This window comes from Notamacropus eugenii, chromosome 3 (assembly GCF_028372415.1).
Source record: "Notamacropus eugenii isolate mMacEug1 chromosome 3, mMacEug1.pri_v2, whole genome shotgun sequence".
Classification (NCBI taxonomy): domain Eukaryota; kingdom Metazoa; phylum Chordata; class Mammalia; order Diprotodontia; family Macropodidae; genus Notamacropus; species Notamacropus eugenii.
This window is the reverse complement of record NC_092874.1, coordinates 289,140,472-289,167,738: the sequence shown is the minus strand read 5'-3', so window position 1 is coordinate 289,167,738 and position 27,267 is coordinate 289,140,472. Positions and strand designations below refer to the sequence as shown.

Genomic DNA, 27,267 nt, shown 5'->3' with positions numbered 1-27,267 from the left:
TGAGAAGAGGTCCCTAGGCTTCCATAGATTAACTGCCCAAGGGGTTCAGGAAACACAAAAAAGGTGAAGATCTCTTTATGTATATGCTTGTCTATTTGTGTGGGTTGTATCTACAATGTAGAATGTAAGCACCTTGAGGTCAGGGGCTGCTTTCATTTTCTTTATAAAACCAATGCACACAGCAGGGGCTTAATAAATGCTTGTTGGATTAGCCTGGATCAAGCCATAGCAAAGCCACAAAGTCTGTGAGAGATGTGGCTACCTTGTCCCCATTCATCATGGAAGACTTTTGGAATCCTAAGGGTACTCTCAAGGACAGAGAAAGAAACAGACAAATTTTAAAAAAGAACCCCAAATAAAAAGCAACCCCAAGCAAACCCAGATGGGAATACAATACCTGGAAAGTTTATCAAGCATGTTGACAAGTTTCATGGCCTCGTATTCCTTTTGTTCTTCTGTCATCTCATCTATGGGGTTTGGCATGGGCTCCTCTAAATGCCCAGTGATAAGATTAATGCTATGAAAAGAAAAAAAGGTTATGCTGTATGTTTTAAAGGAATGCTCTTCTGTTACTTTCTCTGGTCCATGTTGTGAAAGTCAATTTGTATGAGAGTCTAACAGTCAAAGAATATGGAAATAATTCCCATATCAATTTCAGGAGTCATTTTATGAGGACTCTCAATTTGGGGTCATAGGACTTCTGTGAGAGGGTTTTTTTTTTAATCTCTTTTGCTGGATCTAGGAAGTGATCTTTGATTATAGGAGGGAGAAAAATTAAGACTGACTGGCCCATCGGGGAAAAAATTGTGTGGCTGTTTGTTAGGCACCTATTTTGATGGAATTGGGGCCATTAGCAGATATCATCCGGGACACACAAATCTTCTTCATAAGCAGACAACCCATCTCCCAGAAAGGAGAAAAGGAGGGTTAGTTTTGTGATACAACTTAAAATATAAATATTAAAAAGCATACTGGGAAATGACGACAGGAAATAAAAGCACGCCAATTAGTAACCCCAGAAAATGAATTCGTTAGCTCTCTCACTTCAAAGTAAAGTAGAGAATCATCAGTATTTAGTATAAGAAAAAGTAAAAAAGCAGAATGTGTTTTAGCATGTTTGATTTGAAGCATGAGATTTCTCAGGAGGCAGGCAAAATAATCAAGTTTTGGGGGGTATCACTTTAAATGGTACCTAATTACAATTTTATATATTAAATTTAAATTTGATTTAATAATTTCATACAATATCGAATCCCAGGTCTACTCCTGGCTTAGTGTCATCTTCTAGCACCTATGAACAGGTCTACTTAGATCTCAGTCCCATCATTTTTTCAAACTGGGAAGGATCTTCCTGGAAGCCTTTCACTTTACAGAACAGTGACCTGAGGTCTCCAGTGGGGAAGGGCATTTCTGTAAGTTACACAAATAAGCAACAGCACCACCAGAACCTGAAACCCAGTTGTCTTTCCACTACATCGAAGGCTGGGCTACTTTTTGGGGGGTTGGCAGGAATAAAGGGATGTGACTACTGGGCAATAGGCTACTTGAAGACTGTTACTCTTCTAGACGCCTTCCAGCTTCATTCAGAGGCTGAAGGTTACACAGTATTATATCGCTTCGGTGGAAGTTGTGGAGGACAGGCATCCCTGATAATAACTGATAGTGAAGTTTCTCTTTTGCTAATTAGGGCTCTTGCCTCTCACAGTTCTGATCTGGGTCCTTCTCTCTTCGAATCTTTACCTGCCACCCTGCCTCAACTTTCCTTGAAGACACACCTATTAGGTGTTCTTATTGGAAGGCTCAGAAAAGAGTGGAGGCTTCCTAGATTTAACTGAGAAAACTTGAACTGGGACTAGAAGCATCTTCTGGGAATGCTTCTCATGGAGGGCCCAAATAACTCAAGAGCTTATTTTCTATTTTCTTTTGCTCAGTTGCCCCAAAGAAAAATGATGAGAGAAGGATGCCTCGCTGTCCTAGTGGTCTTTTCTAGGTCTTTCAAAAGGTAATTTCAGAGTGTCCACAGAAGAAAAGTAATTATAAAATTCATCCATCCTGGAAGCCAAGAGTTGGGAAAAAGGCCAAATTCCAGGCCAGGAGACAGACGGGAATTTTGTAAGGTAGAGCCTGAGAAGTGCTCCACCTCTACAACAGAAAACGTTGTTGCCATCTTCCTATTATCTGCTTAAACATATGATATCAACAGAAGAGTTTCTCTCGCTGGCTGAAGAGTCAAGTGGAGCAAATAATTACCTAGAGAATCTAGAGTGGAAAGGGTCTCGGAGACGATGCAGCCCAATCCCTTTTTATTACACAGGAGGAAAATGAGGCCCAGAGAAGGGAAGAGCCAAACCTTCAGATTGATAGATCTGGAGAGAGAAGGGACCTTGGGGGTCATCTAGTGCAGAAGCCCAGAGAGGGCTCACGCAGGTAGTAAGTAGCAAAGCTAAGAGTTGAACCAGGGGGATCCTGCCTCTGATATGGGTCAAATCCCTCTTTCTATCTCTCTGAAGTCTTCTGACTTCAGGTAATCACACCTTTAGTCTGTGGCCAACAGGTAGAGAATGAAGAAGTCAGGCCTTAGGCGAGGAAAAGCAGGGAAGCAGCACTGTATTACCTACATAGGCTATGTTCAGAAAATGGCTGACACCAACCTGGCTTTGGTTTCCAGGGAAAGTTCCATTCCAAGAAAGGAAGACCCTGATTTTATAATCAGAAAAGTGGGGGATGTTTATCCTACAGCGGAACACAATTATCCCAACAAGAGATGATGTCCCAGGAAGTCTGACCTATGGGACTACTGTGTAATCTGTCTTCATTACTAGTAACCACTATGTCACAGCTGAGAAGATGATGATGGAACCTCATTACTGAATGAGGCTTGAACCAGGACCTAGTTGGGGATGCTTAAGTATCAAGAACTCGGCAGGAATGCCTAGCCTGGAGGGGGTCCCCTGTATATTAAAATGACTCCACTTTATGGCAATTCACTCATTAAGAGAGTTTGGTCTTGAAGGTACCTCTTGATAGCTACCTTATAAAGAAGAAATGGAAGCCCTTGGAGAGTCGGGGCTTACTCCTTGACCTATATCCTAGTAAGCAAGAACACCTGAGGCTCAACAAATGTGGAAGAAAGGTGTTATACTGATGAATGTTTCTAGAAGAAGAGACATTTGAGGAAGGAACCACATGAAAACACCATGCCCAATGCAAGAGTGGGAAAGCATGGGAGAATGCCTGAGAGCTTGGGGAGAAGGAATAAAGACACTTCAAAATCATCTCAAAGGGATGTTTTAAGACTAGAGTTTTATATACATTGTAGAATTTATAACAATAGTTGATATTTAAATAACACTGTTTTCCAAACTTTTTCTTTGCATTTTCTCATTTGAACCTCATGGCTTTGTGAGGGTAATACTGCAGAATTTAATCTCCCTATTTTACAGAGGAGAGAACCAAGGTTTCAAGAGGGTAACATGCTTATGGCCACACAGCTGGTCAGTGCTGGAGGTGGGCTTCAAACCAGTTTCTCTTGACTTGAAATGCACCATTTCTCCCTATAGACCAAGGAAGGACTGGACACATCCCAGCGATGATGACTTTTAAGTCTCTCTGTGCAGCAACGCTGTAAAATGTCGGCAAGCAATGAGTGTGGGGACTGACGAGGTTAGTCTAAGTCAGAGGGAGGAGGAGGTCAGGTTGGACACCAACAGGCATGGTATGAAAGTCAGAAACGTGTCCAAGGCAACCAAAACTTCTTGTCATGGAGTCCGGAGAGACCAAGATTTGGCTCCTGTCTCTGACATGAGTGACCAGAGTCAGATCCCTCTCTTGCTCTGAGTCTCAGTTTCCCTCCTTTGTAAAATGGGAATAACAGCTACAGTGTTTACCATAAAGGGCTGTTAAGAGACTCAAGTGAGATAACTGGGATAAAACACTCCCCAATGGTAGGGATATTTCAAGAACTGGGGATAGGATGACAGAAAGGGAACTAGAAGTCAAAAGACCTGGATTCAATTTCTGACTCTAACTGTCTGAGTAGACCTTGAGTAAGTCCATTTACTTCTGGGAATCCTAGGTTAGCTCATCTGTAAAATGGGTATAATACGTATACATTCTATTCTCCCAAGGGCGCTGCGAGGTAAACCTTTTATAAGTCTTAAAGCAATATATGAATGTAAATATTATCATTGGGATTATTACGGCTACATTAACTCTGCCAGTGGATAGATCAACGAGGACATGCTGAATGTGAAGAGGGCAGTGGGAATTTTTTTTATAGGTTGCCACAAAACAAATCTAGTTGTCTGTTCGAAAATCTAATTTAAATTTTGTTCAAAATGTCCAGTGTCTTTAAGAAAAATAGCCGCTGGGAATTCTGCCCAGGAGTCTGGTTGTCCACTCACTATGCACTGGAAAGGGAAGATGGGCCATTCTAAGGGAAAGCGTCAATGCCTTCCGACTGGCAAGGGCTCATCACAAGGGCTTCTGGGGTCCCAAGGGCCACACTGGATTTTCTCCCTTTTTCTGTTATATGGGAGAAGGCAGACAGATGCTCCAAGAGCAGGAGAGTTAAAAAGACAGACTAGTGCCTTCTTTAATGGACTCCCACAAAGGTTGAGCTGCCTAATATAATAGTCTGATGCAATAGTCTGAGGTCTGAAAGAACCAGGGGTAGTATGGGAAAGAATCACATAGCTGAAGAGTTACTGAAGCTGAATCTCATGAAAGTCTACTCAATTAGCTTCAGAAAGAAGGATAAAAAGCTATGGGACTAATGAGAAGCTACTCACTTGTTCCAAATAAGTTGATTTATAAAACATTTTTCAAAAATGATATCTATAATTGTGATGTACGATTACTGTTTCCCATCCTTCACGACAGAACAATACATCTGATAAACAAAATTACAGAAAATCCACAGTTATCAATCTGAAGAAACTTGAATCTAACGCAGAATGCCCACCATAGCGCAAGGCATGCAAGATGCCAACGGTGGAACAAATTGCAGGCCCTAGTACTTAACAGGGGGACCAAGGGTGGGGTGGGGGAGACATTGCAAAACCAAACTTCTCATGAATGGTTTACGGGGCATCTGGAGACTGAAAACAACAGCCCATTTCAGCCTTGGGCTGGGGGAGACAGGAACCTCAAAAATACGATATAATAGTTTATCACACAAAGTTACTAGGTCCCTGTAATACAATTCATTTACAACTTGTAAATAAATTTGTAAATAATAAAGATAATAAAATAATTTATAATAATAATAAAATAAAAAATAAAAATAAATTTCTATTTACAATACAATTTAAATCCTTTACCTACTTGGATCATCACAACTCACCCTGTATACAACAGAAAGGCTTCTAAACCTCAGCAGATGGGATATCTTTTGGAAGCAATATTCCATAAAGTAAAAATAGAGTTTGGGATGGCTGGCCCCTGGGAGGTTTCTCAGTGACGCTTACACCTTCAGTTCAGTCCTAATTAAAAGGAGAAGAATGCTCTTATCCTGGCTAGCAGTGTAGTAGAGAGCAGACCCTGAGGCTAAGAAGGTTTAAGTCCCATTTTAGACACATACTATTGGACACTTTGCCTGCTGGACAACTCTTTTTTTTTCCTTCCGACAGCTATTTAGGACTGTAAATTGAAGATGTGCTAAGTAGTCTTGGTAGATGGAATTCCCTCCTTTGGGAGGATCCCTATACCACTGAAACCATTGGCCCAGTCCTTATCCCTATCCTAAGTGGAAGATATTTGGAGAAGTGCAAGACAGCCATTTGCAGAATACGCTCAAGTTGGATTAAAATGAACAAGAAAGAATGAGAAGTTTTAATCCAAGGCTAGAGAGGTACAGAAATGAGATCCAAGTCAAAGTTCTGTCCAGACCCTTATTCTCTCCAACAACCAACTCAAGGCTTCAGAGGACAGATTTAAAAGATGTGACTGGCCACACACACACACACACACACACACACACACACACACACACACACACACACACACACATACACACACGCCTGTGTGCTGTGTTGCTCGAACTTCATTCTGAGCCTGTGATTTTTGCAAGTGTGCCAACAGCAGAAGGCTGGCTTCCAGTCCATTAAATACATTTATTTTGACACAAAAAGGATTGCTGCGATATTAACTGTCCCCCGTAGCATGAATGTAATCTTCATACAATTCAGAGTCTCAGATTCCTCTAAAGGATTACTGGTTACCTTGGTGCGCTAATCAGAATCCACTTACATTTTTGACAACTGGGTTAAGGCCAACTGGACGGATGGACAGCTTGCCTACCTCTGCATACACTAGCAACTGTGGGGTATAAATGTACAGTGTAAGACAATCACCAATGTTTGCTCTTGGGAGAGAGCACCTTGTGGGTGGAGGGATCATTGATTCTATCTGAGACTGACTTTATTAGCTGAATTAGGTTGGCAGGCTTTGTGGGACATCAACAAAGTTTGCATTTCCCCTGTTGGACAGAAAGTTCTTGAGGTCCAGTGGGATCATTTCCCAGAGGAGAGCAGGTCTGTTTCCTAGCCAAGCCTTTGCTTAGCATGTCTTTCAAAAAGGAGACCAGTTTAAGAAGCTTTTTCAAATTTTAGGCAATAAATGAAACATCTAATCAGTGATTTTTTTTCCCCTCTTAAATAAAGGAAGAAGGGAATTGAAAATAAAAACAAAGGCCTATTTGAAGAGTCAAGTGATGAAGACTTGAGAAATGGACATTTGGTTTGAGAGCTCATTTTAACAGGACTGGCCTGCGAAGATTCTTTTATTTGAACAAAGATCCCAGTTCTAGAAAATACACACCCACGACAAGGCAGAAGGCTGAAGATGGTTTCTGTTTGGGAGATGAGGACTAAAGGGTTTGATCCCAAAAAGGACATGAGAGACAATACAGGAACAGTCGACATCCCACTTCTTGTAAACAGGCTTTCTAAGAAAGCTAATGTGCTATGAGCCACAACTGGGGTGGACAGGGGCCAGTTCTGACCTGGGTTGCTTTTAAATCCCTTCTTCCTATCTGGCTGTAATACATTCTGGAGCCTTCTCTGACCCTACCAAGTAAGATTTCAGCTTCATTTCTGACAGCGCACAGGTTTGGATGCAACATTATATGCTGTAATTCTGATTGCTACCTCATCATGCTGTTTAGGAGACATGAGAGAGAGGTTTTAAATCTAGGCTTTCCATCCTGGTTCACTGCGTATATGTACCCTCCAGAGACACAGGCCTCCTGCAGTTTCTCCTTCATTTTCAATTCCTAGAATTCTTAATTGGTGGATTCTAAGCCCTCACATTCCGATATAGTGTTTTTGATGAGTTCAGCATAAAAATGCTCTTCCTGTTTGAATTGATCGATGGAATTCAAGGAACAAAGATTAATAAGGAGTAGAAGAAACAAACCAGGATTGCCTCAGGTACACGAGGCCTAAAGGGAGATTTCCTTGGGAACTACTCTGGTGAACGAAAGGGCCAATTTTATTGGAGCAAGTTTTGTGTTTGAGTACATACTGCACAGGAGCCAGCTGGGATGGACTGCATCCGAACTTTGCCAACAGCCCTTCAATCAACCCCTTCTTCTATGAGAAGCTTGCCACAAAAATCCCAAACAATTAGAAGCTTAGACACATTTTCATAGCCTACTTCCACTGTGATGACTGGAGAGTTTGTGCTAGGATTCAATAGTAGATAAACACATTCGGTTTAATTTTGTTCTTTTTATTTTTTTTAAGAAAGGGGAAAAAAAACCCATTCTTACTTGGCAGATGTCAATTTTCAATCTCCAAGCTCCCACTGTGTATGTCCCCAGCAGTGTCTGAAAGATCATAGGAGGGGCCCAGACCCTCTGGGTACCACTGATGACAGCCAAAAAGGAAAAGTGTCACCCTCCAACATTATCTGGGTCAGCAAATCCCACAGACAAGAGTGGAGGTCATTCCTCAGTGGTGGAAGCCAAGAACACCACAAGCGAGGATGGCATTTTGACTTGGGATAAAATACTGCAGCTGGGTAGAACCTCTAAATCTTATCCTCTGACGCCAGTGAGGCTCCCTGGGGGCTCTGGTTTTCTTACCCGAGGCACTAATGTCATTCAGGGCATTTGGCAAAGATGAATCCCCAAGTACTAATGTGATTAAACTCCTTCCATGGTGACTAGCCATCACTTCATGAGTCTGCCCATTTATACAGACTTTATGTGGGAGGTTCAAGAAAGACTAGAATTTGGGGGAGGGGGGATTTCACCAAACCTGAAGTAATCCAATAACTAGACTACCTAGTTGATCCTTCTTTATAAAAGCTTAACAGAAGGAAAGGAAAGCAGAGAGTGAGAAGAAACTGCTTTCCATATGAAATAATGGGCATCTGAAATACCTGGGAGCTATCTCTGGGACCACCTGGGAAAGGATGAGTCATTTACTGGAAAGGCCATAGCAGCGGGATAGACTATTCTTTGTCATTTTGCCCTGTCATGTCACCTACAACCACCACTTCCATGGAAGACTGGGAAGCCCTTAAAAAACCCATCAGAGTCAAGCCTGGACACCATCATGCAGTCCCCATGAGAAAGGAACCATTTGAAAGATGAAAGAAAAAGCAGGGAAGACACACAAAACTCAGAGGGACAGGGGTGGGGGAGCTGAAGTTCAGACGATGCTTAATACCATACTTGGGCTTTGCAGACTTGTACTCTTCCGTGTCTGTGTCTTCATCATCTGAGTACCAATGGTCTCCTCTTCCTCCAGCCAAGAGGCCCCTTGCTGCCAGCAGTCCTGCAGCATTGCCGTAGCCAGTGTATTTCAGGAGGCTGTCCACTGCAAAGGCACAGAGAGGGGGACAGTGGTCACAGTCAAGTCAGTGTGAGTGAGGACCTGTGCCCATGGCCAGCTCCAGCCCGGCCCCTCCTGGCAGGCGCTCCCAGGAGATGCTAAGCTGGTGAGGACTGGGTCCTATTGTGGCAACAGCATGGCAAGAAGGGGGATGAGAACAAGCATTTATTAAGCACCTACTACGTGCCAGACATTGTGCAAAGCCCCTTACAAATATCATCCCAATGAATCCTCACAACTACCTTGGGAGGTAGGTGCTTTTGTTATTCCCATTTTACAGCTGAGGAAACTGAAGCAAACAGAGATGACGGTACCTTGTTCAGGGTTAAATAATATTGAACTTAAACACTTTTCTACTGGGGCCAAGCAGAATAAATCAGCTCTCTCTTCCACAGGGAGACCAACCCTCCAAGTACTTAAGGGCTGCCATCTTGCTGCACGGGAGGGAAGTGTCTTTCAATAATGTGCCAAGGACACTCTGGGAGCTTTGGTGGAAACTACTGCAAACCATGGGGATCGTCACCAAATAACCAGGTTACGGAGACCCTTGGAGAGCTTTGGATGACAGTCTACACCGAAAACTAACAGAAAGAAGGAAGAGGCAATGGGTGGACTATTTTGTCATGAATCAAGAAGAAATGGGCTAAGACAAGGAAGAGCAGGAGGACTAAGAGACATTCTCTGACTAGGTTAGTGTCAAGAGAAGAGTCCTCTAGGAAACAGGGCTTGAGACAGGGCAGGTAGTCTTCATCATTTTGTATAAATAATCTAGGACAGGAAGCTTGGAGGAAAACATGTAATCCTGCAAACTATGTACCCTGTGAAGGCAGGGACTGCTTTGATTTTCTAGCAACACATCTGGTATACAGGAAGCACTTAATAAATGCTTTTAAATTCCTTCCTTCCTTCAGCTGTTACTACAATGCCAAGTTACAGAGTAAGAGATGACATAATGGCATGGCTGGACAGGAAGTGCTTAGGAGATGGCCTCTTGAGGCATCCCACCCATGAAGCTCCCATGACCAACCCCCAAATACAGCAAAGAAAACAGAAAACTTTGTTGTACAGAATCCTAGTGTGTCTGCAGATGAATTATGGGTTATCACATCTTATCAGAAAGTGTAACAGCTGGAGAAGGTCCTTAGAAAGGCAGCTAAAGTGTGTGTGTGCATGTGAGAGAGAAAGAGAGAAACAGGAAGGGGGACAGTGGGAGAGAGAGGGAGAAAGACGGAGAAAGAGACACAGTGTAGAGGGAAGAGAGGGAGGACAGAAAGACCAAAAGAGAGGGAGGCAACAGGGGAGAGTGAGAGAGACTCAGAGAGAGAAAGAGAGAGACAGAGATAGAGAGAGAGAGACAGAGAGAGTGAGAGAGAGACAGAGAAACAGGGATAAGAGAGGGGGTAGTGGTAGAGACTTCCATAACCCAGAAAGAGAGCAAACAATGAGGCCTTCTTCTGGAAAGACTTAGATTTGAGAAGCTCAAGGTCCAGGGAAACAGGGATCTCTTGGTCAGCACAGCCACAGTGCTAGGAGGGCGAATCCTCACACTTAGCAGTACTTCATAGTTTACAGAGTGCCTCTTAACAACACCGTGATGGTCAGATAAGAGTTTTGCCAAATCTCAATCACCAAAATTAAAGAGCTTGTCACCGAAGGTCATTTTTTGGCCAAATCAAAGGGGGATCTATCTTATAAAACCTATTCTTGAATCCTCCTCTCTGGCCCTCAGACCCTGAAGGCTGGGCCCATGGAAGGCAGGCTCTGGTGGGTCCCATAGTCTTGGAAGGGCTTCCAGGACTAGGCTGGTGACAGAATATATCTCTCAGCCAACGATCAGAGAGACTCATCAAATGATCAACTGACAAAAGCATTTTTAAAAGTGCCTATTATGTGCCATGTGTAGGGAATTACACAAATACAAAAATGATATACTCTTGGCCCTTAAACAACTCCTATTCTACTAGGGAAATACAAACACTGAGTGATGGAAGGGGGTACTAACAACCACAGAAAAGCCTCTTCAAAGGGGCTGGGATTCCAAGAGGTACAGTTGAGGAGGAATCTAGGCATGAAGCACAGCCTGGACAAAGGCATGGTGGCTGGAGATGGGATATGGCCATGTAGAATAGTAAATGCATCAATCTAGCTAAAATATGGAAGACAATGAATAAGAACATATAATCAGCCTGGAAAGAAAGGAAAACCAGCCCATGGAAGCTATGAAAGGTGAACTAGCTCTGAAAGGTGAGGAGGAGTCACCACATGAGTCCTTCTGGATATCTGAGGTTGAACTCGAGTTTTAAATTAAACTTGTTTTGGGGAGGACAGTATTCGAACATACACTATCCAGAAATCCCGCTACTCTCAGACCCCTGAGGATTAAATAATGACCACAAATAGGGTCAGTGGAATTACTATTCCACCGAGCTGACTGTCTGGTGATAAAATACTCAGGCCATAACAGCTCCAAGAGAATATCTTCTAAAAAATTCATTTGTAGCGTTACATCTTCTGGGTTTTTTATGCATTTTTGTTTGTGTAGAGGCAATCAGGATTAAGTGACTTGCCCAAGGTCACACCGCTGTGTGTCTAAATTATGTTTTGAAGTTATGTTTTCCTGACTCCAGGACCGGTGCTAACTCTTTTCTCTTTATGTCACCTGCATTCCCCATGTGTCCCCTCCCCCTCCCAGAGAGTAACTGCTTGTGACAAAGAGTAAAGAAGGAGGGACCAGATCTCTGATTTCACTGGTAAAAGCAATTTTCAAGGAAGGAAATTCTCTACCAATACGCCTTCTGTACCACTTATGTAGCCTGACAGAAGGGACCCCTAATGTAGGGTCCATGGTGAGATTTCAAGGAGTCCGTGAATTTGGAATTTTTTCACATTTTGCTCATTGTATTTAACTATGATTCGTTTTCTTTGCAATCCAGTGAATTTGACTTTCTGTATTTATAAGCATTATTCTGGGGAGAGGTCCATAGACTCTGGAAGAATGCCAAAGGGGTTCATGACCCCAGAAAGAAAAAGAAATCCTGTGATCCTCACCCCACTCCCTACAGCAGTAGGGAGTCCAAAGGTGCTCTAACTTTTCTGAGGTAGTGATCAGTTGTGTCTAAAGTCTGATCAGTCTAAGGTCAAACAGAAATTACTTTCCATTAAGTGCTATTTGGAGGCATCTGTGTTTCTATTTTTCTCCAACAAGGTGTATTTAGAGATCTGACTGAAAGTACAGCCTCCTTTCATTCCAGGATGACCAGTCAGGACCTCTCATTCAAAGGTGCTTTGCTTCTGTCCCCAAGGAAGATCATCACCAGAAAGCAAGGAAAGGTGGCTTCCACCTACCTCTCTCTTTGCAAAGGACAAAGAGGAATTCGGCTGCGATCTGCTTGACCCCGAGGTCAACGTGTGTCATGAGGCGCACCAGCTTATTACGCACAGTGGTGCCGACTTCCGGGCGGTTGGTCACATCTCTCAGAGGCGGCAGGACCTGGAGACGCAAACACAATGCTGACTGTGGCCCAGGGAACTGTGGACATTCTCTGACACTAGAGGTGAAAAAGAAACCTGCCCAACATCATGGCAGCCAGGACCAGAGGAGCCATCTGTCCATTCTACAGATGAGAAGACTGAGGCCCAGGAAGGTGATGAGGTGCACCAGGGTCACACAGGCCATGTTCTGCCTCCAGAGTTGGTCCTTCCTGCCTCTAACCACCCAAATGAAGTGTTAGCATGACCCAGGCAGGAACGTACCATCATCTGAGTGGCAAACATCTCATGGGCTCGGTTTTCTAAGATCACATGAACCTATCTCCAGAATGAAAAGGAGCATCAGAAAGATTTGGTCTTCTTGGGTTCAACAAAATCAGGCCCCAAATAATGTACATGCTTGTCACAGAACCTGGGATCTGGGACATTTTGTCCCTTGAATACATGTCCTTCTAACATACTGAAAGGCTGGCTGTTTGGACAAAAGCATCTCCCTAGGTCCCCTGTTTCCCTACCCCCACTGGCAAACACACACGCCATATTCATTCCCTCCCTGCCTGCTTCCCTCTTGGTTTATCCCAGTCCAACCTTCCTCTACCCAAGAAGGCCTGGCCCAAAGCGATCCTTCTCTCAACTGAACTATAACACGTATACACCGAATCGCAGGATTTTTAATTTATACTATCTGATATTTCTTTCCAAGTGCTCCATGCCTCGTCTCCCCAGTTAGACCACAAGTAGGAAACCAAGTTTTAACACTTCTCCTGTAACCCTGTGGGGCCTCACCCAGGGCTGGGCCTATAGCAGGTGCTCAGTAAATACTAGTTAGGTGCCTGAGGTAGGCAAAGTGATTTTCAGTCCAAGTTCTCATGAAAGAACAGGACTCCATGAGAGAATGGCTTGGCAGCTCTGGATTATGAAACCTGCTTAGAGAAGGTGTCAGTGGAGAAAGAGAAATGGGAAAGTTCTATTAAGGTATCTGGACTTTGCTTGAAAATGAGTTAATTTTCTTTAGAAAAATAGGCTTTTATTGGTACCCTTTGTTTTCACATTGTATGCGTTTCCCTTGTGTCCTTAATTTTCCTTCTGCTCTGTCATCCCTTCCAACAAAGAATTCTTCCAATAGCCTGGACATTTTACTCACCCCTCTGTTATAATTATTAGTAATATTAATAGTAATAACCCATTTGGAATCCTTTCTACCATGGAGCCTCCCACATAACTGTCTGCCCTTGTCCATGCCTCTTGCAAAACTGTCACAGGAGTGCTGGTTTAAGGTTACAAGGGACCTTAGAGGACACCTCTCCCTCCCCATTTTGCAGAGGAGGAGACTGAGGCCCAGAGTGGTTAGGTGACTTCCTAGGGTCACACAGCCAGTCAGTGTCTGAGACAGGATCTGAATGCAGGACTTCCTGACTCCAAGTTCAATGCCAAATCGACTAAACCTTGCTTCCTCTCTCATGAAAGATTTGCTTCCTCTCCTTCTTCCTAGAGCACCACTACCCAATCAGGGAACTCCCATTAGACTGTGAGCCCCTTGTGGGCAAGGACTGTCTTTTGCCTCTTTTTGTATTCCAGGGCTCAGCACAGTGCCTGGTACACAGCAGGTGCTTAATAAATGTTTGGTGATTGGTTGATACTGCCCCAACACTAAATGCTAATGTGTTTTTTTCCTATACTTTATGAGTCTAGACCAGTATCTTGGGGGTCATCAATAAATACTGGAGGCTTCCTTTGCTTCCTTTATTAGATACATCAGCAACCCAAAATGCTGGCTGAGCCTGGCTCCTTGTGTGACATACATGTTCCTGCGTTAATGGTCACTAAGGCTGCTGACAGAGGTAGCAATAATAGCTAACAGCTACTATAATTATTATCCCTGCATGTCAGGCACTGTGCTGAGAGTTTTATAATTAATTATTATCTTATTCAATCCTCACAATTCCCTTGGGAGGTTGGCGCTATTATTACCCCCGCTTTACAGATGAGGAAACTGAGGCAAATAGGGTAAGTGACTTGCCCAGGGTCCTACAGCCAGTAAGTGTCTGAGGCAGGATTTGAACTCAGGTCTTCCAGACCCAAAGCCCAGGGCTCTATCCACCATGACACCCCCTGCACAAAGAAGGCCTTACTTGAAACAAAAGATTAACCTTCTCAAGGTAAATGGAAACAGCTTCCACTCGTGGATTTACAAGCTTTTCCTCTTAGCAATCCCACGTGCAGAAAAGCTCCAGATTTTCCCTAATGGACTAATCTGTCAGTAGACCTGTGATGGCTTCTCAGGGGAGCTTTCCTCGACCTGGCCATGCTTTCTTCTCCTCTGATTCTGGCTCATGTTTTTGCATCAATCCTCCAAAGAAGATTCACTCAAAGCCTGGAGGCCTTCTTCTTTCCCTGGCTCCTTAAATTGGAATATACATAGCCTTTGCCTTCCACTCCAAGTTTTCCTAAAGTATCTACCACGGGCAGCCAGGAAGCACAGTGCCAGGCTTGGAGGTAGGAAGACCTGAGTTAAAATCCAGCCTCAGACACTTGTTAGCCGTGGGCAAGTCATGTGACCACTGCCTGCCTCAGTTTTCCCATCTGTAAAATGAGGTAATAATAGCACCTCTCTCCCAGGGTTGTTGTAGAGATACTTAGTGCAGTGCCTGGTTTATAGGCAGTGTTATATAAAATTATGATGATGAGGATTATAGAGCTCTGCACATAGTAGGATGCTCAATATTTTTTTTTAGTCTGGTAGATCTATACTCTCCCACCTTCACTAAAAAAACAAATCAAACCCAAAGGAAGAAAGAAAAGGTGCACTTGATTCCCAAGATGGATGAATTCCAAAGGACTCTCCAAGTGCCAATGTGCCCACATTTCTCAACTGCGAGGGTGTCAAGAGGAAAACAATGTTCCCTGATGTTTTGGGGGCTTGAAAAACAGGGCACAAAAAGAGTACAAGTAAAAGAAGACAGCTACCACACTGCCAGCCTCCCAAGTCAATTTGCATCCAGCTGTTACCTGGTCTTTAATGAATTTCCGGATGTTTCGGTGAGCACGGGAACATTCGGTTAATAAACTGAGTACTGGAGTCAGGCCCTCCCGGTAGCAGCTCCCCTAAAGGAGAGCCAGAGAAAATCAGTTAGCTGGTTTATAGGATTCCACAAAAGACACACACACACACACACACACCACAAAAACCTGAATTTTGGTCTGAGTTATGAGGTCAGATAATGGTTCTTCTCTTCAAGAATTAAAAACTCAGAGAGGTAAAGATCAGCTCATGGGGGAATGTTGATGGGACCATGGCTTCATACACTCCCCAGAGTCTGAGAGCTCAGATGGGCCATGGGGACCAGCCTGCCCAACTTCCTCATTTTATAGGTGAGGTCCATGACTTGCAGCTGATCACTCAAGGTTATAGAATGGTGACTCTAAATCAAGGCCTCTCTCCAAGGCACCACAGTCTCTTTCTCCCACATTACTTCATGTGTCTCCATTCCCATTTACCCGAAGTGATTTCCATCCTTCCTTAGCATTTCTGCCTTATATTTCCCTATGTTCCCTGTCTTGGACAACTGGCTGCCTTGATTACAACATGGAGCCATAAGGTCTATATTCATGGGTCTGGTGGCTCTTTTCTGTTTCACTCTTGGTCTGACTGACTCCACTAGGAACTACTGCTCTGAAAGGGGGATGGAGGAAAGAGGTAGCCTGGGCAACAATAAAGCCACACCCAAAATATGAGAGAAGACTGCCAGGCACCAATCATCTTGGCACAGGAAGCTAACCCAATCAAAGGGAAAAGAAGGGTAATGGAGGATAATTCATTTAAGTTAACTCTCTCATATTTTTTTAAGTTGGTGCTTATTTTGAGGAGGAAAATAGTAAGAGTGGCAACTGTACACACATATATTATACTTTTACAGTGTACAAGTTGCTTCGATCAACAGCTCCAAGAGGCAGACGGTAACAGTATGATTATTTCCATTTTACAGATGAGTAAACTGAAAATCAAAAAAGTTCAGTGATTTTGAAACCAATGTCTTTTGAACTCAAGAGCAGGGCTCTATCTTTCTTTCTTTTTTTAAAAGAATATTTTCCTTTTTTTTTTTAAAATAATATTCTTCTATAGATATGGTACCAGCCCCTACCTGAACCATCCCTTGTAACAAGAAAAATAATTATAACAATTGATAGACTCCTGCAGCATGTGACGGTGTATGCCACATTCTGTCTGCCCCATGTACCCCTCAACCCCTTCTAACGAGAGGAGGCGGAGTCCTGTGGATTATCTCCAGTTTGTCTGGTCCAACAGCTTGTTTGTACACAGTTGTTTTGATATTATCTCCCTCCTTAGACTGAGCAGGGACTTTTAACTTTGTATCCCCAAAAGCTTAGCACATAGTAGGAGCTTAATAAAGGTTTACTGACTGACTGACCACCCACCTTACCTAAGTATCTCTCCAGTTATTTAAATCTTTATTTTTGCAACAACAACAACAACAAAATGTTGTAGTTGTATTTGTGTAAATCCTATGTGTTCTGGTACGTTAACTCCCAGATAGTTTGCATATTTTGTAATTTTTTTAAATCAAACTTCTCATTTCCTTCTGATTTTGTTAGTACTCTACAGAAATGCTGGCCTCCTTGTGGATATTGTCTCCTGCTACTTTACTAAAGTTATTAATCACTTCAATTAGTTTATTCACTGATGCTTTCAGGTTTTTTAAGCAAATCATCATCTTGTCTGCCAATTTTTCTCCTCTTGGTCAGTGTTTATGCTTTTAATTTCTTTCCTGTGTCATACTGCTACACACAGCATTTTAGAACTTTGTCTGGGTCCTACTGGAGGGGACAGAAGGCATCCTTGGCTGTCCTTGTTTGTACATGGAAAGCTTTTAGGTTTGCTCTTTTTCCTTCTCTTATTGCAAATAATGTTCCACCTTGGTTGCAGATATATGCTTCTGAACATATTTAAATATGACCCTTCCATGCCTAGGCATTTTTAGGTTTTTTTAACAATAAGTGCTGTGTTTTTGTCAAAAGACTGTTCACACCTACTGATATAAGATGAGTTTTGATTTATACGCATAATTGTTCTCATTTTCTTAATGCTAAACCATTCCTGCATTCCTTGCATAATACAAATCAGTCCTGGTGAATCATTTCTGGATATCTGCTGTTAGTATCCTTGCAAGTTTTAATTAAAAGAAAATGTATCCAAATTCATTAGTGAAATTGATCTAAAATCCTCCTTCCCTGCTTTGCCTGTCCCTGGTTTGAATATCTGGACCATTTTTGTGGCATGAAAAGCACACGCCTCCTTTCTCTAGTTTGAAGGTGCAGATATTAGCTATTCTTTAGACATCTGAACATTGAATTTAAGTGTTAGAAGTCATATGAAAAATGCTTCTAGGACAGAGGTTACTTTCAGTTTACGCTTGTATAATTTCTTTTTCTAAAACTGCATTAGACCCTTACATCCCTTTTTGTTAATTTGGGTACTTTATATCTTTGTAGATAATCATGCACAGCTTTGAATTCTCAAGTTCTCTTGGTGATACATTTATTTGTGCATAGTTTTTTTTTATAATTCTCTTTATTTTCTATTAAGTTAGAAATTCACCTTGCTCTTTCTTTTTATTTTGGTAATTTGGTATTTCTATTAAAACATGTCAACTAACGTTTCATTAATTTTGTTAATCTTTTAAAGAAAAACACCTTTGCATTTTGTCAATTTTATGTTCATTTTTATTTTCAATATTACCTATTCTACAATTTTCAAGATTCTGTCTTTTATATTTCTTTTAGAATTGTCAGTGTGTTTATTTTTCTACTTTTAAAAGTGGCATTCTCAGTTTTTCTTGGGGGTTATTCATTGGGTTGATAGGTTTTTTATTTCTCTTTTCCTACTTTGTTAATATAAGTTTTCAAAGACACAAATTTTCCTCTGAATACTGCTTTAACCGCAATCTACAACGTTCAGTATAGTATCTCATGGCTATTTTTCTCTTAAACATACATTTACTGTTTACATGGTTTATTCTTTGGCCAGCTTATTATTCAGGATGTTTCAATTTAGGCCAATGCTTTATACTGACATTTGCTTTACTGAACACTCTCTACTGAATTATGATTGGCAGAGAACTTGCTTATATTAGCTCTGCCTTTCTGTATTTGCTTATGATTTTTATTATGCCCTAGCACATGATCAGTTTGTGTAAATGTGGTGTAGGATACAAATCACAAATTTCTGCAAGAGTACTATAGGATGCTAAGGCATATGCATATTCTTTATTCCCATTAATAAGTCACCAGAGGTCATTCAAATCTCTTTTTCCAAAAATCTGGACAGTTCTATTTTTTCCTTAGTTATGTTTCTGTTGTATTAATCCTGTTCTGAAGATGCCCTCACCATCCTGGGTACTAGTTTCTTGCTCTTTAAAAAATGAAGCTATTGGCCTGTTCATCACCAAGGTCCCTTCCAATTCAAAAGCTTAAGAGTCTGAAGACTCATTTCCTAAGCTTCTGGTGATTCCTACTCCTTAGGAAGCATTTGGGGGCACCTAGCAAAGCCAGCTCACCATGGGTATTACCTTGTCTATTCTCTTCTCCATAAAGTCAAGGAGAACACGGATGGCCTCCATGTTCATGCCATTGTATACCATGGTATTGTACTTCAAATTGGCTTCTTCTTCCCTTGTCTCATCCTGGCCCGTTTCAGCTTCCTGCGTTGGTTCATCCAGAGTTGTTGCCTCCTGGGCAATTTCGTCCTGGGCTAATGGGCTAATGAGGACATCCAAGCATGAGACTGGAACGTTGCTTAGAAGGTTGACTGCATTGCTAGGGGGAAAAAAGAATTTTAAAATGTTTTACTTTAAATTTTTGTGAATAGTACTTAAAAAAAACAGCACAATGAATAGTTTGTAAATGACTTTAAGGAGGCAAATTAAAAAAAATACCTTTGAAAAGGTGACATAATATTTGATGTTACACAAGAGAAAGAGAATAAAGAACCAATAAATAACCCAAAAGATAAATAAGGAGGGTAAAAGAGACAGATAATGAACACACAATCAGATGGGTCACTCACTGAAAGGAGAAAATAGGAGTTATGGGCTTTCATATGTACTTTTCATTTTATTCTTCATGAGTAAAATACTTTTCTAAATGAGCTTTGTTCCCTTTTCCTTCACCCAGTTTGTAAGATAAACTGATGTGGCTGCCTCAGGTCTCTTTTCCCGTCCTCTCTCCTTTCGAGATCAGAGAAGACATGAGCTTGGGCCATGCACCAGCAGGGGGAACTCACACACAGTTTTTGAACTGTCATCGTCAGGCTGTGGGTGATTCATCGGCCAACAAACTCACTGCAAGGATGGTGTAAACTACTCTCCAGTCGCAGAGTATCCTTCCCACCAGAAAGGGAGGCATTCTAGACACTGCCTTCATCTACAGGAACTTCAGAACTAGTAGAAAAAGAATCTGGTGCTGAAATAAATCCCATTTCTGGCTTCAGCCAGTATGTCCTGAAAGTCTTAAAATCTAATTAAAAATGGTCCTCTTCTCTCCCTCATCTTGATTTAAAGCTCAAAAAACACAGCAGAATTCAAGATATGGTCCCAATTAAAGTAACCATTGACCACATTAATTAAGATAACAAAAACTTTGCAGACACCCCCAAAAAACCTCAACTTTTGAAAAATGTTTTTCTTCCCTTTCTTTTTTCCCCTCTCCCCTTGATCTTTATACTTCCTCCAAGTAAAAGTTTTGCTTTCTTTCATTATCAGAAAAGATTTCATTTCTTAGTGGGTGTATTATATAAAGAAGAAAAACACACTTCTAACTGAAGCATCAGACAACCAGGGTGGGAAACAACACAAGGCAGTATGTGGGGGCTGGTAACTGCCCCGCAATGAGCAAACAAGGACTGCTCTCATTTTGATCTGCCTATTACAGACCTGACTGATGAAAAGATCTTCTCACTTTGGCTATTTATAAAGAAAGGAAACCTAACAACAAGGAATGTATTTTTAAAAAATCCTTTCCCCACCCTTTAATTTTACAAGTGCTTTCTTTCAAATAAATGTTTCTTTGAAATCTTCTCTAATTTAAAATTTTTCTTTTTAATTAGGACAAGCATTTCCACATACAAGAGTGGGAAAAAAAGGACTGGATGTAAAATTGTGAATCTCTATTACATTTAGCTTGGTTTTTTAAGTATACAAAGTAAAAAAAAAAATTAACATTATCCAGCTCATCTGTATCTTGTTCCAAACTTCCTTCTGCTCTTTTCTGTGAATTTTCTAAATACTTCATTGTTACTTTTTTTTTTAACAGAACTATCATGGCCTCTTGTACTCCGATGATGTCTTCCCTCTCCAAAAAATTCTTCCCTTATAACAACTACATATGGTTAAGTAGGACAAATTCAGACATTGGCCATATCTGAAAATATATGGCTCATCCTCTACCTCCGGGTCACTCCCTTCCTGCCAAGAGGTAAAAAAAACTCCCCTACTGGATTCAACAGGTGGCAGATGGGATTGAGCCCCATATTTCCAATGGAAATGAATAGAAGGAGAAAAAAATCCCCTTCCATCCCAGAACCAAAGGCAAATCTCCTCCGACTGGCCCAGAAGTTTCATCTCTTCCAATATTAGGGAGTTGCTAGGTTCCAGAGAGGGTGGCTAAGATCCCAGGACTCCGATCGAGAACCAAAGCTCTCTGAGACATAGAAGACTTTCAAGTGGCCTCCTTCTTTGACATCGTTTTAAAGGACTACCTCACTTTGTAAGTGACGTTAAGGAATCCGTTTCCAGGAACTGAACAATCATCAGAAACCAAATCTGGCTTTGATTCAACAAATATTTGGTGTTTTCTTCAGCTTTTCAAGGAAAAGTCCTCTGTTTGCTGGTTTCTTATTAAACTACCAAGTTCCCAAACAACTACAAAATTAATTTTCTGGATCACTGTGTCTGAGCTATTCTTTCTGATCTCGTCACATTGCTGACGGTTTCATTTGTGGTCAGAGAGTGTATGAAATTCTCCAGCTACCAGGAAGTTGGGGAGTATGCAGAGTTGTGCACAATAGGTTTGGAATGCCTGGTGGGGGGCGGGGAGGGGGGGGGGGGAGAGAGAAATTCTGTGTATCTTACTCTCCCCTTTCTGGCTGCCCAGAGATCATTAATCACTGGGACAGGACATCCTCCCCCTCAAGCTCCCAAGCCCCTCCCGCAAGGCAGATTCTAAAGGAGGGCCCATTTAGATAGAGAGAACTCCTCAGAGCCTGGGTTAAGCAGATCCTTGTTTGTGGAGGGTCAGAGAATGGCCCTCTCACACACAGTCCTGGCTTTGGACACAGTTTACTAACATGGCTGGCCCTTTGAACGGGACGATGAATGTTGCAGTGAGAAACACAAGAATGGGGAAGTACCAATTCAGGTGCTCTCCCTTCTCTGCTAATTCTGTACCGTTTGGGTCACTATTTAATCTTCTCTCCATTCCTACCATCCCCCATCCCCCACCCCCCACCCCCCATGCTCCCTGGAGCTCTCAGAGGCTGCTGCTTCTTCCATATGATTGACATCTACAGCTTCCTGAAACATTTGCAGGCAGCAGGACCATACTCCTCCACTGAAGGTGACACTGATTTTTATAGCAGATGCCCAGAAACACTGACCCAGAATGCACCTGGAGCTTTTGCTCAGATGACTTTGCCCTTCTGGAATGGCTCCCCTCCCCTTTCTAAATCAATATTATCCATCAAATGGAAAAACTGTTCTTGGAGCCCAGAGACAGGGCTGAATGAAGTTCCAGCTGCACCTTTTACTAGCTGGATGACCTTGGACAAGTCATGTAACTTGTCTGAGCTTGTTTCCTCATTTAAAAAGAATCCTCTATTCAATCTGACAAGTCTGTGTTGAACACCTACTGTGTGCTAGAAGATGAGATTACAAAATCAGCAGAAGTCAACACCATGGCCTTGCCCTGGAATTTGTAGACCAGTGGGAAAGGAGGGGAACTACACAGAGCAGGGTAACGCACAATCCTCCCATGCCTTGCGTATGTATAGTGGGCAAGAACAAGTATATGAAAGGAAGTAAAATATTATGCAAAATGTGACTTCATGGGGCCATTTTGAGAATCGAATGTCAGGCATAGAATACTTTATAAATATCAGTACTCTTGGGGATTAACAGAGGCAAACTCACAAAAATCACCAGTATCTGACAAATGCCTCCTCTGCAGCCTCCCCAGGGGCAGGGAGGCTTCTGGGGTAAGGTCAATGTGGGCAGGTCTAACCTGGCTGAAAGGGGCCGGGCAGCAGGTGCACGCCTGCTCTCCCAGGCCCAGCCCACTCAGCCCAGACAGGGTCATCACCGGCTGGGGCAGAAGGGGGTTTCTGTCCACAATTCCCAGGGACCTCCAAAGGTATCACCTCCATGAGGGAAGAATGTCTACTCATAGACACTAGAAAAAATATTTGTATCTAAGGCCTAGCTTGAACCTCACCTCCAGCAATCACTGTCTGTGTCTTCCTTTGCTGAGGACTTTGGTTATGTCCATCTTTCTTTTACATTTTTTTAGTTTTCTTTTTTTTTAAATTCTGAATTTAATCAACACTAAAAAAGAATACTTTCCTATACCTAAGTAGAACAGAAAAAGTGGATCATATGTGACACCATGAATCTCTATTACATAATCATGCTCTTTACAGATCAGTGCATTTCATAAATTCAACCTGTTACTTTCAAAGTTTGTTTTTTTTCTGAACTTCTTTTAGTTTTCTTCTGGATATTTTTAAAAAATGTTTCATTGACATAATGTCTTTTCTTTTCTTTTTTTTTGGGGGGGCAACCCTATCAATAGTTCCCTTTTTGTCCCCAAATTCATTCCCCAAAATGAGAAAGGCACAATCCTGTCCCAAATAAGAAGGTGAGCAAATCTTATTACTTTCAATTTAACTTCTGATCTCTCTCTCTCTCATGACTCCCTAAGAGACAAAGTCCTGGAGGGAAGTAACTGTATCTTCTTCCTTCTTATATTACTGTAGCACTTGAGGGTTTCTTTCTAACAGTGCTATGATGCAGGGAATAAAAATGCTATTTATTCCCATTTTATACCTCAGGAAATGGAGGCTTTGGGAGCCTTGGACTGGTCTGAGATCATACATGTGAGATACAAACTCAGATCCTCTGGGGTCCAGATTGTGTGTGCATGTGTGCACATGTGTGTGTGTGCATGTGTGCACATGCACATGTGCGGTTGAGTGTGCACATGTGTGCACACATGTGTGTGAGAGTGCGCACGTGTGCGTGCGTGTGTATATGTGCGCATGCATGTGTGTGAGTGTGTGTGCATGCATGTGCATGTGTGTGTGTGCTACCAAACCTGAAAAGACTATTTGTACTGTGGGTGGAGGTTGTAATTACCATCACCATCATCCTTTCCAAAAGATTTCACCAAGACTATCCTTCTAGCAAGGGGCCACACATGTCCTGATGGCAGCCTCACACACAATGGTAATAATAAGAGCCAGCACTTAGATGTTACTTTCAAGTCTACAAAGAGCTTTACAGATAAGAGCTCATTTGATCCTCACAGCAACCCTGAAAGAGAGGTTTTCAGTTGCGTCTGACACTTTGGGACCCCATTTTGGGGTTTTCTTGAGATACTGGAGTGGTTTGCCTTTTCCTTCTCCAGTTCATTTTACAGAAGAGTAAACTGAGGCAAACTGGGTAAACTTGCTCAGGGTCACACAGCTAGTAAGTGGCAGAGGTCAGATTTGAACTCAGGTCTTCTTGACTCCAAGCCTGGCGCTCTATCCACTATGAGTTCTTTTATTATTCCTATATTACAGAAGAGGAAACTAGGCAAACAGGGTTAAGTGACTTGCCCAGCATCACACAGTCAGTCAGTGTCTGAGGTCACATTTGAACTCAGGTCTTGCTGACTCCAAGTCCAGGCCTCTACACCAGCCAGATCGTGAAGGGAAGCTTGGTAATTCAAAAGCAGTAATTCATTTTAATTCACTTGATTCTCCGATGCCCACAAATTTCACTTATTCTATCAAAAAAACTGTGAGGAAAAATTTAGAGAAAACTAATGTGTTTCCAGGGATGACATGATATTCTTAAAAGTGTGTTTTAAACCACCAGTGCTCAAACCCACTGGTAAATAGTTCTTTTGGTTTAAAAAAAAGAAAGAAGAATTCTTAGGCTTGCACCAGGTTAGCTCTTCTGGATGATCACTTTGGAAGCAGCAAACAAACTCATCCTTCCCTACTGGGTGGTGGTCACCATGGTTACTGACCGAGGAGCCTGAGTGAAGCAGCTCTTTTCTATCTTCCAATGGGCCATGGCAATGACTTCTAGCCTGCCAGTGACCTTGTGTTTATTCACAAGCAGAGGATGAACTCCTTGTTATTTAGATTTACTTAAAAAAAAAAAAAACAGGCACAAAATCTAGACTCATCTGAGCTCCCCCCCCTCCACCCACCAGTGAGGCTGCCCTCTCCAGCCAGAGCTCACTCACCTGTGAAGCTCCTCTGTTTTGTCTTCAGTTGGGCCCATGGTAAGTAAGCAGTGGCGCAGTACCGCGGCCATGACACGGAACTGATGAGAGTCACTCTACAGCAAACACAAGACAAGAAGGAAAAAAGACAAGCATTTATTTGGAAGGCCTGAAGGAAAAGCTTGAAGGCAGCTGCACAGAAGGTAGCCATGTGGTCAACTGGTCTGCCCTTTGCCCCTCAATAATGCAGAAGTGGCCTCGGCTGTGCACCAGGTAAAACTAACAGTCTGGGTCCCTTTGCCTTCAAGCCTAGTCATGGGCCAGTGGCCAATGTGACCAACTCTATGGAGGAAGAAGAGCTAGAAGCAGCTGGCACCGACTCCTCCTGCTTCAGTTTATAGATAATTCCCAGTGGATTTGGGGAAGGGGTACTGAAAGCCAGCAAAGGGGGGAGAGGGAAGAAGACACATTTTCGTTAACTGTCACATGGCTCAGAAGTATTTTAGGTAAACACAATAATTCTCCCCATATACTGAAAGGGCTGTCTGGTGAGAGAGGGATTGGACTTGGTCTGCTTTGACCCAGAGGGCAGAAATAGGAGAAGGGTGTGTGTGCGTGTGTGTGCGTGTGCGCATGCGTGCGCGCATGCGTGTGCATGTATGTGCATGCATGTGTGCATGTGCACACATGTGTGTGCACTTGGTGTGCATGCATGTGTGTGTTTATGTGTGCACACGTGTGCGTGCGTGCGTGTGTGTGTAGCTGGGGGAGGTGTAAGGGGTAACCTCTTCATGATCAGAATGAACCAGAAGGGACGGGTGGCCTTGAGCAGGCTCCCCCGCCCAGCGCTCACTGGGGTTGCTCACACTGAGGGGCAGACAGTGCCAGAGCCTCCCTCTGACTCTGACATCTGGCGATTCAGGTTCACTTAATGACACGGGGTGACTCCAGGCCTTCTGGGACATGCTTCCATCATCACACCACTAACTTCCAACTACGAGGAGCAACAGTGACAAGGGCTGCCATGGAAAACCCCTCACACTCATCGTGACCAGCGTCCTTAACCAGCTTTGTTTGCTCTGAGCTGTAGGCCAAGGCACTTCTTGACCACCAGCTCTGGGGGAAGCCAAAGGTTTAGTGAGTAAACTTAGCTCTTCTTCCTTGGTCTGCCTGCTTTCTACAAGATATTCAAGGGCTGCCAAGTGCCCTAAACTCTTGGTTTCAGTTTTAAAGGAAACCTGCTTTTGGCTACCATTCTTTATCTGTTAGAATACCGCAACTGCTTTACTCCTTTTGATCAAGGTATGGACACTTCCTCTGTCACCTAAAATCTAAAAGCTTTTAAATGGAGGCCATATTAACAGCCTCCAACGCAGACTGAAGATTACAAAGACACAATGTTGTAGAGCTGGGAGGTGTCCCCTCTAGGGGAGGGAGACGAGGCCAGAAGAAGCCAAATACTCAGGTATTGAGTGGCAGGGTGAGGACCCCGCTCTTCTGACTCCACCAGGGATTCTTCTCCTATTTTTATGTCCTGGACCCCTTGAGCAGCCTGGGGAAGCCTATGAACCCCTCGCAGAATCATTTTTTAAATAAATGAAGGAAATGCAAAATCTCAGTTAGAGGCTCTCTCCCTTCCATGACCATGGACTCCAAGTTAAAGACCCCTGCACTACGCCAGATACTTGGAGGTCAGGGCAGGAACACAGAAGGAGAGCAGAAGACACAACTGACCAAACTGAAATGATCAGGAATTTTCTTATTATTATGTGCCTCTGAGGGCCTTGACCAAAATCTAATAGTAATTGACTCATGATGTCAAGCATATGTGGAAATCCTTCTAACCCTTGATCAAGAACTGCCCCTGACACAGTGCACCCTCTGGGGCAGACTGAAGCATTCATAACCTCACAGTCTAGTGCCCTTTTACTTGATTTTGATGAACCAATCAGGGAACACATTTCCTTTAAATCAGAGGTCCCTTTACTCTTGGAAACTACCAGGAAGAAAGTGATCTTTCCTTGTCCTTTTGCCTGATTCTGTACGTGTAAGCCACTTGAAAAACAAAACAATATAGCTTTGTCTCACTTGGCAAAGTGGACCTGACATCTAATTTTTCTCTTCCCCCATTCCCAGTCTTTGGTCTGTTTTCAACATGGTGGAAATGTCCTCAAAGCACAAGTTGCTGCTCATGGTGAGTGACTCATTAAGCCTTCCTCTCATTTGAAACAACTCTTGAAACTTGAAACTCCAGGTTCTCTTGAAAGCCTTCCCCAACCACTTTGTAAATCTGGTGATGATTCCCCGGGAAATCATGAAGCTCGTCACCTCACTCTCCATTCACCATCCTAGCAGATGATGGACTTATGCTACCCTTTTGTTAATGGAAGATGTTTAACAGAGCCCTGGTCACTGCAGTTTTAGGATGTACAGT

The 27,267-nt window shown here is 42.7% G+C and overlaps 1 protein-coding gene across 2 annotated transcripts in view; it reads right to left on the bottom strand.

The window, feature by feature from the left end:
• Nucleotides 1-27,267, bottom strand: part of RIC8B (RIC8 guanine nucleotide exchange factor B) — a 96,139-nt gene that overhangs the window by 12,474 nt on the left and 56,398 nt on the right. For both annotated transcript variants that reach the window (XM_072655827.1, XM_072655828.1), the window contains exons 4-9: nucleotides 24,855-24,949; nucleotides 18,917-19,163; nucleotides 15,339-15,434; nucleotides 12,186-12,330; nucleotides 8,681-8,825; nucleotides 398-517 (exon numbers count right to left, since the gene is read on the bottom strand). In XM_072655827.1, the coding sequence (XP_072511928.1) occupies nucleotides 398-517; nucleotides 8,681-8,825; nucleotides 12,186-12,330; nucleotides 15,339-15,434; nucleotides 18,917-19,163; nucleotides 24,855-24,949 (848 nt within the window). The remainder of the gene's footprint in view (nucleotides 1-397; nucleotides 518-8,680; nucleotides 8,826-12,185; nucleotides 12,331-15,338; nucleotides 15,435-18,916; nucleotides 19,164-24,854; nucleotides 24,950-27,267) is intronic.